General features: G+C 34.4%; 2 protein-coding genes across 2 annotated transcripts; one reads left to right on the top strand and one right to left on the bottom strand.

Moving 5' to 3' along the window:
* Window positions 1–2,754: 2,754 nt before the first annotated feature.
* LOC115975355 lies at window positions 2,755–4,876 on the top strand. Its single transcript, XM_031096102.1, has 3 exons — window positions 2,755–3,098; window positions 4,463–4,595; window positions 4,689–4,876. Exons 1-3 carry the CDS (start codon window positions 2,935–2,937, stop codon window positions 4,743–4,745), a joined length of 354 nt encoding a protein of 117 aa, XP_030951962.1. The 5' UTR covers window positions 2,755–2,934; the 3' UTR covers window positions 4,746–4,876.
* LOC115975353 lies at window positions 4,106–6,978 on the bottom strand. The gene is made up of 7 exons (XM_031096101.1): window positions 6,635–6,978; window positions 6,381–6,547; window positions 6,161–6,263; window positions 5,693–5,809; window positions 5,443–5,613; window positions 5,020–5,143; window positions 4,106–4,943 (listed from the first exon to the last, which is right to left on the bottom strand). Exons 1-7 carry the CDS (start codon window positions 6,917–6,919, stop codon window positions 4,807–4,809), a joined length of 1,104 nt encoding a protein of 367 aa, XP_030951961.1. The 5' UTR covers window positions 6,920–6,978; the 3' UTR covers window positions 4,106–4,806.
* Between the last annotated feature and the right edge of the window lie 4,382 nt (window positions 6,979–11,360).

Raw genomic sequence — 11,360 nt, 5'->3', positions numbered from 1 at the left:
TTTCGCAAAGATGAGTTGGGCTTCGAAGTGGGTGAGGAGGATGATGAATCGGGTCGGCAATGGTGCGTGAGTTGGCGATGATGCATGAGCTTCGGCAATGGTGCGTGAGCTTTGGTGGTGGCGGTGAGGAGGTTGATGAATTGGTGAGAGTTTGTGGATGAGGATGATGGGAATCGGTGAAGTTAAAGCCTTTGTGGAGGATGAGAGTTTCAACGCTATGAGAGTTGAGAGCTTGAGAAGGAGTTGTGCCTTTGTCATTGTGTGATAAACGGAAGAAAGAAAAGAAATAGAAATAGAATTAAATAAAGGAAGAGAAGAAATATTATTCTAATGTTAGTGGGAATAAAAAAAACATTTTTTCTGTTTAGCTTCAAGCTACTGTAGCTCTAAAGGTAAAATATTTAGATATACCTTCACTATTGTAGAGCACTTATTGTATTTTGGTGGAGTTAAAATAGCAATATAGCTATTTATCACCACTATTGTGAATGCTCTTATGTCATTGACATGACAGGCTATGCAGTTAGGGCTGGCACGGCAATAAGTTGTGATATTGCATCTCACTTTTATGTTTTTATGTTTGTATTTTGGTGTTTTTTGTGAAACACAACATCTAAGTTCTATGTTAATCATGGAAAAATAACAAACTGCAGTAACAAGTTTCACAAAGATAAAGATAAGTTTTACAATAAAATACCATTAGTCACAAAGATGAAGAAAAGTTTCACAAGTATTTTAATGATATCCCACTAGGAAGTAGGAACCAGCTAGCCTAACAGTAGAATATAACCCTCTTGACATTCTCTCCATGAGTACTCACACCATCGGAAACAGATATCTTGATCATTGTGGTTTCTTCCAATGTGGCTCCCCGAAAAGATATGAGTAATTCCTTGATCATTCCACCGGAAACAGATATCTTAAATAGTGCATCAACAAGGACAGTATTTCCACCTTGACATTTATCTTCAGTGCAATATTTGCCAAATATTGTTTACTCATTCTAAATTACATGCTTTTTCAAACAGCATTTGGAAACGAGTCCAAAGATCTGTCTCACAAATCCGTTTCAACTTTCAAATCACCATAAAGAGAGTCATTATTATCTGGCTAAATAGGCATATATTTGGCCACTGCGTTTGTTGAATTAATGACATGCATAGATTTCATTGTACCTCTTTCATCAACTGCAATGACCTCTTGTTGCTTACCTATATATAGATAGGATACTACCTGCGCATGTTTCCACGGTGGTGCGGCTATTGTGGCATTGTTGTATGGTGGCTTGGTGTTGTGAATGAATTTGTGATGGGATTGAATATGATCTGAATGGGGCTGTTTCTCCGATGGGTTTTCAACGTGAAGAACAACGGTGGACTTGGTTGCGGAGGTTGTGAGAGGTTTTGTGGGGCTGTGATTCATAGCCATGGCCAAAATCTGAATGTCAGCCTAGACCTCGGTAGGAAGCTCTTGTCAGCTACATATTAATATTAAGCTCTTGTGATACAATAAACTCAATGTAGAGTTTATATACTAGGAAATCCTAAACTAACCATAATTTATACAAAGGTTAATTTGCTTGTTCTACAATTAATTTGGGCTACTTGAATTATAATATATTACACTGTTCCATTAATTTGCTTGTTTTACAAGTAAATAAGCCTACAATTGATTTAACCTTTTTTGACAGAAAAGCAGCACAATTGATTTGAGCTACTTGGATTATAATATGTTACACTGTTTATGCCTATCTTAGTAGATATATATATATATATATATATTTTTTTTTTATTATTATTATAAAAATTATCAAAAACCTATTTAATTTGCTTGTTCTAAAAAGCTATTATGTCTTTTTATGTTGGCACTAAAAGGAGATTCTGGCATTTTACCCTTGATTTTTAAAAAAAATTGGTAATATGTCCCTGTTTTAAAACTATATAAGGGCGTGTCCCTGTTTCGATACTCGATTACCCCTAAAATCGAGTTCAATTAAATACTTGATTCATAGAAAATCGAGTTATGCTCGATCAAACTTTAAAAAAGGAAAAAAAAAAAAAAAAATTTGCATAGAACTCGAGTTTTAGGAAATCGAGTTCAATGCAAAAATTTTTACAAGTATGATCACCCCATATTCAGGGAGCCCTATAGTGGCGTTTTTAAGCTCTATAGTGACGTTTTAAAGCCCTATAGTAGCGTTTTCCTGCAAAAATTTTTTATAAGTGTCATCGCCTCTGTTCAGTGAGCCCTATAGTGACGTTTTAAATCCCTATAGCGGCGTTTTTCTGCAAAATTTTTTTATAACTCCCCAGACATGGTTCAAGGAGCCCTTTAGTGACGTTTTAGAGCTCTATAGCGGCGTTTTGGAACTCGACTTCCATAAAATTGAGTTCCATGCATTTTTTTTTTTTTTTTTTTTTTTTTTTTTTTTTTTTAAGTTTGATCGGGCATAACTCGATTTTCTACAAATCGAGTATTTCATTGAAACTCGATTTTAAGGTAATCGAGTATCGAAACAGAAGCATATCCCTATATAATTTCGAAATAGGGACATATTGCTAAATTTTTTAAAAATTAAGGGCAAAAGGCTAGAATCTCCGGCACTAAAAGTCCAAAACCTACAATACTTACAAACTAAAACCCCTAGAACCCCAACATTTTTCTCTTCTATCTCTTAAATTTTTTACAGTTTCAAAATTTAAGTTTTTATTTATTTATTTATAAAACCCAAATTTTAACTAGTAATATCAAAAGTAAAAGATTAAAGACGGACTGCACCAACAAAGCAACTGGGTTTGTCACTGTCTGACTGAATATATATGGCCCGTACTCCCTTGGCATAAAACAACTCTTCCAACTTCCAACTGACTCCCACGCCTTTCACTCATACCATTCAATAAGAGAGGCGAGGGAGAAAGAGAGAGAGAGATAGAGATGGCGGCAGCGTCGTTTAGATGGATACTACAGCTACACAAGGACGTGCCCAAAGCAGCTCGGTTCTACTCAGAGGGGTTGGACTTAACCGTCAACGTTTGCACTCTCCGTTGGGCCGAACTCCAATCTGGCCCTCTCAAACTCGCCCTCATGCAATCTCCGAAGTAATTCTCTCTCTCTCTTCTTTTCCCGAATGCACTTCTGGTGTTTGACAAATTGCCTAAGAGAACCTAGAATACATGATAACTATATTCAGACATTTTCATTTTATTCCTTTGACTAGTGCAGCAATTGGGTTATATTGTTAATGAAACGTCTGTGCTGAGTTTTTAACCCACATTTGCCTAGACTGGTTGCATTTTTGAAAATATTTGTTCATGTATTGGCAATTATGCATGCCCATATGGTAGATTTTGAAATTTTTTTTTTTAGCACTCGTTAAAACTTTTTCTTTGGTGGTGTTAATACTTAATACACTGGCTTTAATGCCTGTGTTTTCTCATAAGTTTTAGGTGATATACGTTATCAGTTAACTTAGAAATGATTTTACCTTGGACTCTTTATATATTTGATATAATTTTGACCGGGTTTAATTAAATGGGTTAGAGGGCAACTTGGGCTTGAGTTTTTGGTTATCATTCATTTCTTTGGCTGACTTGAAAGAATTTCTTAGTCAGTGGACTATAGTGGATTGGAACATAATCTAGAGGAGTTAAAACAGCTAATTTAATATGCATATGAGTAAAAGAAGATAAGAGAAGTCGGCGGAAGGTAATGAGTAAAAGAAGAGGAACTATAAGAGAAGTCGGTGGAAGGTTCTGCACAAAACATAAAATTGGACTTTGGCATTCTTTGCGCTGCTCTCAAAATAATGCCTTCTAGGTACCTATTAAAAGATACGACAGGAGTTTTGTTTTTGGGGTCTCTTTTTCTGAAGAAGCATACATCTGTTCTAGTGGGTAGTGTTGTCTCCAAAGGATGCATATTCTCTAGTTTGAAAGGGCTTCCAAGATATGCTTCAGCTGGTGATGTAGTATTGGTATTTAGCCATGTTTACTATAAACCTTATGTAAAAAATAGTGTGTCCGCTAATGAGGTTGAGTTCAAATGATATCTACTCTCCTTGTAAGAACAAGGTCGAAAACGAGGCCGTAAGATCAAGACCATAAAATTTGTGTAATTACCAATTAATAAAAAAGAAAAAGAAAAACTACACTGTCAACTTTCAAACTAATTTGAATGTCTACACCCTGTAATCATTACATTCCATTCAAGTTCACTGGTAATTTGGTTTTTCATTATTCTGTTTGTTTTTTTGGGAGCCATTGTTTTTCATTACTGGTGATTTGCCAATTAGGTACCAAATAGTTTTGGCATTCTTGCCTGGTGTCACAAAATTTTGAAGTTCTGATTGACTACTTGATCTAAGGGACAGTGGGAAAAACAAGTTTCTAAGATAATAATTTTCCTAGAAATGCTTTGGCTTCCACTATGGTTGAACATGCCAGCTGCTAATCCAGTTTTACAGTGACCATGTTGTGCAGAACGGATACTCTTCACTTTTATCATTCACAGTGACTGATATTAACAGTACAGTGACAAAATTGATGACACTGGGAGCTGAACTAGATGGTCCCATCAAATATGAAATTCATGGAAAGGTAATGCCCTTAAATCTCTATAGACATCTTCAACTTCATTTTTAGTCTCTTTATTCAAGATATGAAGGTCTTTTATAATTTGCATGGGATCAGGTTGCAGCCATGCGATGTATTGATGGCCACATGCTAGGCCTCTATGAACCACTTTAAGGGCCTCAAGAAATGAGTTCCTCCAATTATGGAAAATGAAGCAGGCAGCTAAGAGCTTTTATTATGGCATCTTGAACTCTTTTGATGACATAGTGAAGACGTGAGAAGCTTCTCCTTTCTTTGGATTCCCTTCAATAATAGAGAATGTTTGTTCATCCAGATCTATTACAGCCGTACATAGTGTGTAAAGTATTGGACCTGAGAATATGGCATGAAGGGTCATTTTAGGAGAGTAATTATTCAACAGAAGTTAGTCAAATACGCTCCAAATTACCTGTCATGTAGATCGGGTATTTTGCATCAGCCATATCTCCAAGAAGTGACAAGAATTCGTTTTTTGATGTTTTTGGTAGCACAAGTGCTCTTCTTTGCCTGCTTATAGAGTTGTCATCTTGTACCTTCAAACAAAATCAATGATTTTATTTTTCCATTGGAGTAGATAATTTGATCAATTAAAACTTTTTGTTTAGTTATATCTGCTAAAACTGCATCTGTCATAGAAGCTGCCATGCCACCACTCCAAGTGAGCAAGGAGGTTCACCACATCAGAAAAATTGTCAGACCCAGCGTTGGATTGCTGATGTGGATTTGGGAAATATTTGTGAAGTGGTGAACATATGGTTGGCTTGTTTGGTGTGGAGGCATGGTGCTTCAGCATAAAGCGTAGCCACATATCCAGATGTGGCTCATTGCATACCTGCTGGACAGGAAGATGGAGATACATGTTTGCACGGAAAAATGGTGTTGCTCCAACCTCTCTAACTGAAATCCGGTTCATTGATGCAGTTTCAACATTGAGAATTTTACGTGTTCTTATGTCAATCAGATTGTAACTATGTCCCACAGAAGCTTCTGATGAATGAATTCTCTGAAGAGACAAGCCATGATATAACCTTCCATAATCAACATGACTTTAAATATATGAGAAGGGCTATAAAACATCTTACAGTTACTGCATCGTCAATGCCTGACGCTTCAAGGAGATCCCTAGAGATGAAGTTGCATCCAATTCCACCGGCCACAATCTCATCTTCAATTGGGGGTACTGAATTTAGTGTGAAGGCCTGAAGTAGACACGTTAAAGAAATTATTCTTATGTCCATCATCTTTTTTTGATAAACACAAATCTATCATATAAGTATTATGAAAACTAGTCAAATTCAATTCAGTTAAAGTTAGAACATTTTGGCCTAGTCCACACTAAGGCATCCATAACCAAAACTATGAATGTATGTTTGATACTTACATGATAGATTTTCTGTTCTTTTCTTCATTTCTCTTTTTTGTTGAAAATTATAGGGGGTGGGGTCACAAGCAGAATATGATTCAAATTTCGTTGCTCATATTATTTCAAGCATTAGTTTGGGTTTCACATATCAGTCTCATACAGATTCTTGGTGAGTGAGAATTTTTACCAATCCATGACTGTTGAATCCAAATGCACAGCTTGGGAGCTCTCCTGCATACGTGTATGCAATGAAGGATAGCTCCTTTGACAGCATTCCCTTTATCAAATAGCTGCAAAACCAAAAAAGAAATGTTACAAGCTATAAAAACGGAAAACCAAACAAATTTGATTGACTTGACAAGGGTTTTGTGAAACTTTAAAATAGACTGGAATGCAGTAAACCATACGCGTGGCCAACCAGAGCAACATTTGCATCCTCATTATGTGCCACCATGGCCATGGAATCACTAACGATGAGAACATCAGAACAGTCATCTGGGCTTTCAGCATTCGAAATTAACTTGTTCTTTGGAAGAAAAGGAACAATCTCTTTCCTGAAGTTGATTAGTATTATCTGCACATGAACAACTAGAAAGTAACTGATACAGTACTAGGATAAATAAAACGAAAGTATTTTGTTGGTTTTCAAGTGAAAATTTACATTAAGAACAGGAACTCCACTTCCCTCAGCTGTTCCTATCAGTTCATCCCAATAACTTGGAAACTTCTTTTTGTTATTATCAGCGAGTGCTTTGAGAAGTGGCTGTGCTTCTGGGGTTTGGGCAAAAGGTAGTAGCTGGTCTTGAAGAATGAGGTCTCTGGCCAGCCTGCTTCTTATAAGATTGGAGAACCTCTGGCCTATCAAGAAACCCATCTGGTAAGCATTTTCACAGGGCCCAACTTCAAACATTTCCAGCACTTTCCCTTCCAAACCTGAGCTCTCCATTTCAACTCCTTTCTCCGGGGATTTCAATAAAGGACTACCTTATCTTCGTTTTTGTGTGCACTAATAAAAGTATTTGGTTTGGTACGGAATTGGGAGTAGGGGTAATTTTTATTTTATTACTGTTTAAGGAGCTCCTGTTTGGATCGATTTTTTTTTTTTTTTTTTGGTTCCAAAATACCCCTATTCCTTAGGTTTAAGTTGGAACAAAACTAAAGGATAGTCCGGTAAAAATACACTTCTAACTTTTACTAAAACATTACCTATAAAATAGGACCACAATTTTGTTTTTTTTACAATTTCAAGCAAAATAAATCCTAAATTTTAGAATTTTAGAATCCTCTACTAATAGCCTACTGACCAACACGGTTTTACATTTTAAAAAAAAAAAATGTTTTAGGTATTTTTATTCCTAAAAGTTTGCCTATTATTTAGAAGCAGTTTCCTCCACAATTTTATGATTTTATCTTTAAAGATAACTTCCCCAGTATCATTTTTCTCTTTCAAACTTTACGTATATAGCAATTGCTTACAAAGTCATCATATGAACGGTTGGTTTTTTTTTTTTTTTTTGTTTCCTTCTCATTTTACTTTGTATTTTGCAATTATATTCTAACATGAGAATTTGGTACATTTTTTTTTTCTTTCTCATTTAACTTTGCATTTTGCAACTATTTTCTAACAAAGTTGATTCTCTATTTTCTGTATAGGGAAGAAAGGGTGGAGTTGAAGTAAATGCAAAGGAATTTAAGACCCAAACAATTCATTGAAGGTATGTTCTTAAATTCTTAGTAGAAAATTGCATTAAAATTTTGCATTCTAATTGTAGGCTTTTCCTATTTCATATATTCAATTACCGTTTTAAAATATTTGTTTTGGTTTCTTATATTAAATGCCTCTCAAACGTGTATTTGTGATAATGAGTTGTTACTGTCACAACCATGCTCTTGATATCATGCTTCCACCAGATCAAGAAGGGCACAACACAGCCGCGATTATGTTTCAAGCCACTGGCTCTTCCTACTTTGTCAATATCTCACCAGAAACCAATTAACACCTATTTGGTGAAATCCTGACTTCACAACATGTATTTGGTTGTCTCCTGCCAAATGAAAATTTCTATTTGTCTGGTATTTATTTCTCTTCTTTAATGTCAAACTGTTCTTTCTTTTCTTTTCTTTCTTTTCTTTTTCTTTTTTGAATTCAATAATTTTGCATCTAATATGACAAATGAGATCTTTCTTTTGGTTCCGTTTATTTTATATTTCTTCAAATACCACATTCAATTAAACCCACGTTCAACTTCTATCAAAAAAAAAAAAAAACCCTATTTTCAAATATTTAATAAAACTTTTGGATAACTACTACTAAAAAAACTTAAGGAAGTTAAAAATATGCAACACATGTATATGTTCTGAAATTCAAATTCTTAAAAAATAAAATAAAATAATCCAAAAAAAAAAACCCTACTTTCAAATATTTAACAAAACTTTCGGAAAACTACTACTAAAAAAACTTAAGGAAGTTAAAAATATGCAACACATGTATATGTTCTGAAATTCAAATTCTTAAAAAAAACTAGCCTTTGAGCACGCGCTCACACTCGTGCTTAGAGGCTCTTTTATTTTTTGGGTAAGGGTTAATTTAGAGCATTTATTATATTTTAGGATTACTACATTTTCCAATCACAAAAAAAACCTAGGGGTGTGATGAGTATTATGTGTGGTGAAATAATTTTTCCATCACACCCCTAGGTTTTTTTGTGATTGGAAAATGTAGTAATCCCAAATTATAATAAATGCTCTAAATTAACCCTTACCCAAAAAATAGAAGTGCCTCTGAGCACGCGCGTGAGGCTAGTTTTTATTAAGGTTACGAGATGAGATGGATAAGTGGGTAAGGTTATAGCGTCCAAAACCAACTCAGTTGATTATGGCGTTTCTTTTTCTATTTCTTTTTGGGCATATTTATTCATAAAGAAGGGTACATCTGTTCTAGTGGGTAATATTGGGCCTATTTGGTTTGTCCTATTTATTCATTACTCACTTTGGGTGCGTCCCACATTAGTTGCATATTTTTGGCCAAGTTTTCATTTCCAATTCAATAACTCATAACTCAAAAAAATTAGTTAGCGTGCATTTGGATTGCAATTAAAATTATAAATTATTTCACTATTCAGCTTATTTTTGCTATTATTTATGATCCCACTATACTTTTTGATACCATTCATGGATCTCACTGTACTATTTCAACTAACTTTTACCTTTATTTACAGTATTTTCAGTAATAAGTTTTCAATTTCAGCAAAATAAGCGATATTCAAACAAACCGTTAAAGTTGTGAAAAATGAAAACAAATTTTTCTTGTTTCCAAGGGGCTATTTGTTTTTCTTTTTTTTTTTACATCACTCATCACTCCTCACTCAATTTTCGTCACTCATCACTCATCACTTAAAATACTCCAATTTCTTATTCCCCACCTGTTTGGCACACTTCACTCAGCTTGTCATCACTCAAATTTTTCAACTTTTTGTGGGCCCTATACGTGTAACTTGGTCTGAGCAAAGTTGTTAGTAAAAAAAAAATTATCCACATAATTATTTTTACAATTAAATCTTATGTTATCAAATGCTACCAAGCCAAAATCCGTAGAATGGATTTTGGCTTTGATTTCTATAAACTAAATAACTACTCGTTTTATAAAAAAAAATAAATAAATAAATAAAAAATTTTGATTAATTAATATTTTTTTTATTAACCTACCCACGGAAGGTATCATCCCATCTTTTTTCTCTTATCTCATTTCCCCTTCCCCCTCAGCCCTGTTGCTATCCCAAAGCACAAACCCGAACCCATAAAAATAGAAGAAGCTCCCTCGCCGATCTCCACCGTCCGTCACTAGGGCCACTTCACCCATCTCTTCGACGTGTACCGGCAAAGCGATCTCCTCTGTCGTGACCTAATAGCGCCGATGACCTTTGAAGAAACATGACCCATTTCCTCCGTTCATCACAGACGATCTCCTTCGACCTAAGACGGTGCTTCTTGCATCCCTTTTTGTACTCTCTCTCACCTTGTTTCTTTATCTATTTTATGTTTTTGGCATTTGGGTTTTGAGAAAACTGTTAGATTTTAGCTTGAACTCTGCTTTGCCTTTGTTTTTCCCTGTTGTTTGGTTGGTGAGAAAATAATAAAGGAGAAGTTTTTTTAGTTTGGGCTTTTGTTTTTATGATATTATTATGCTTACCCATTGCTGGTTTGCTTGAATCGGATTATTTGTTCCTGGTTGGATAATATATATTGTTTATTGGAAAAATTTGATTTCTCATCAGCTTAAGTAAACCAATTCAAATAAATGGTTTAGAGGCTTTGAATCTATTAAAGAATTTCTAGATTGTTTACATTGTGTTGGACTTTTTATTTGCTGAAGTAATATTACCCTGAAAATACCCTAATCTTGTTTGATACTTCTCTATTATAGATTAAAAAACTTTTTACGAAGAAGACAATGGTTTAAGGTCCGTGATTCGATGTGCTGTGATAGTGTGTATTGGAGTATAGTGTGGTTTTGTGTGTATTGGAGTATGGAGTTGGCTTTTTTTTCTTTTCTTTTCTTTTTTTTTTTCTTTTTTTTTTTCATATAAACTTGTCTAAAATTTCCTTGAGAAATACAGTTTGAAGTATATTAGAGGATTTAACACAAAAACAGACTCTATCAATAGCATCCCCTGTGTCTTAGAACCTTGTTTTGAACCAGCATTCTTTAAAGCACTTATGAGGGATCTTGATTATAGCTAATGGCATGATACCTCATCATTTTGGCTAAAGTTTTGAGCTTTCAATCTTTAAGGAATTTATGAGGCATCCTAATTCTTTTATTTTATTTTATTTTTATAATAATCAGGGCATCCTAATTAAGAGTCTGGCATGATATCTGATCATTTTGGTTGGCTTCTTATGCAAGTGATCCTTGCAAATAGTTATTAGCATCAACTTTTGGGAGTCTTGTTGTTGTTTTGAACGTGTTTTATTTTATTTTGTGAGACAAATGATCAAGCAATTCATTTTCAACATAATTAGGCTGAAACTTGGGCTGTTTGGTGGAATTGCAATGTTAGTCCATTTCATACCAATTTTTTAGAGGAAAGACGTCAAGATTAATATTTGTTGTCATTTTTAATCACCAAGTGACTTATAGTGGATTGTATATATACCTTTAGCTTTATCAGTGGATGGTGCTATTAGAAAACCTTATTAAAAGGATTATTGTTCTTTTATATATATATATATATATATATATATATATATATACCATAAAGGGGGAAAGACGCACAGCTGAAGACGGAAGCACAGTGTAATATAGTGAAAGTAATGTAAAGTAGTAAGTTAGAACAATAATAAGGCGGTAGAACCAATCAAGCAGTATATATCAAAAATAATTCAAC

Source organism: Quercus lobata, chromosome 2 (assembly GCF_001633185.2).
Source record: "Quercus lobata isolate SW786 chromosome 2, ValleyOak3.0 Primary Assembly, whole genome shotgun sequence".
In the NCBI taxonomy this organism is placed as follows: domain Eukaryota; kingdom Viridiplantae; phylum Streptophyta; class Magnoliopsida; order Fagales; family Fagaceae; genus Quercus; species Quercus lobata.
This window is presented reverse-complemented; position numbering and strand designations above follow the sequence as displayed.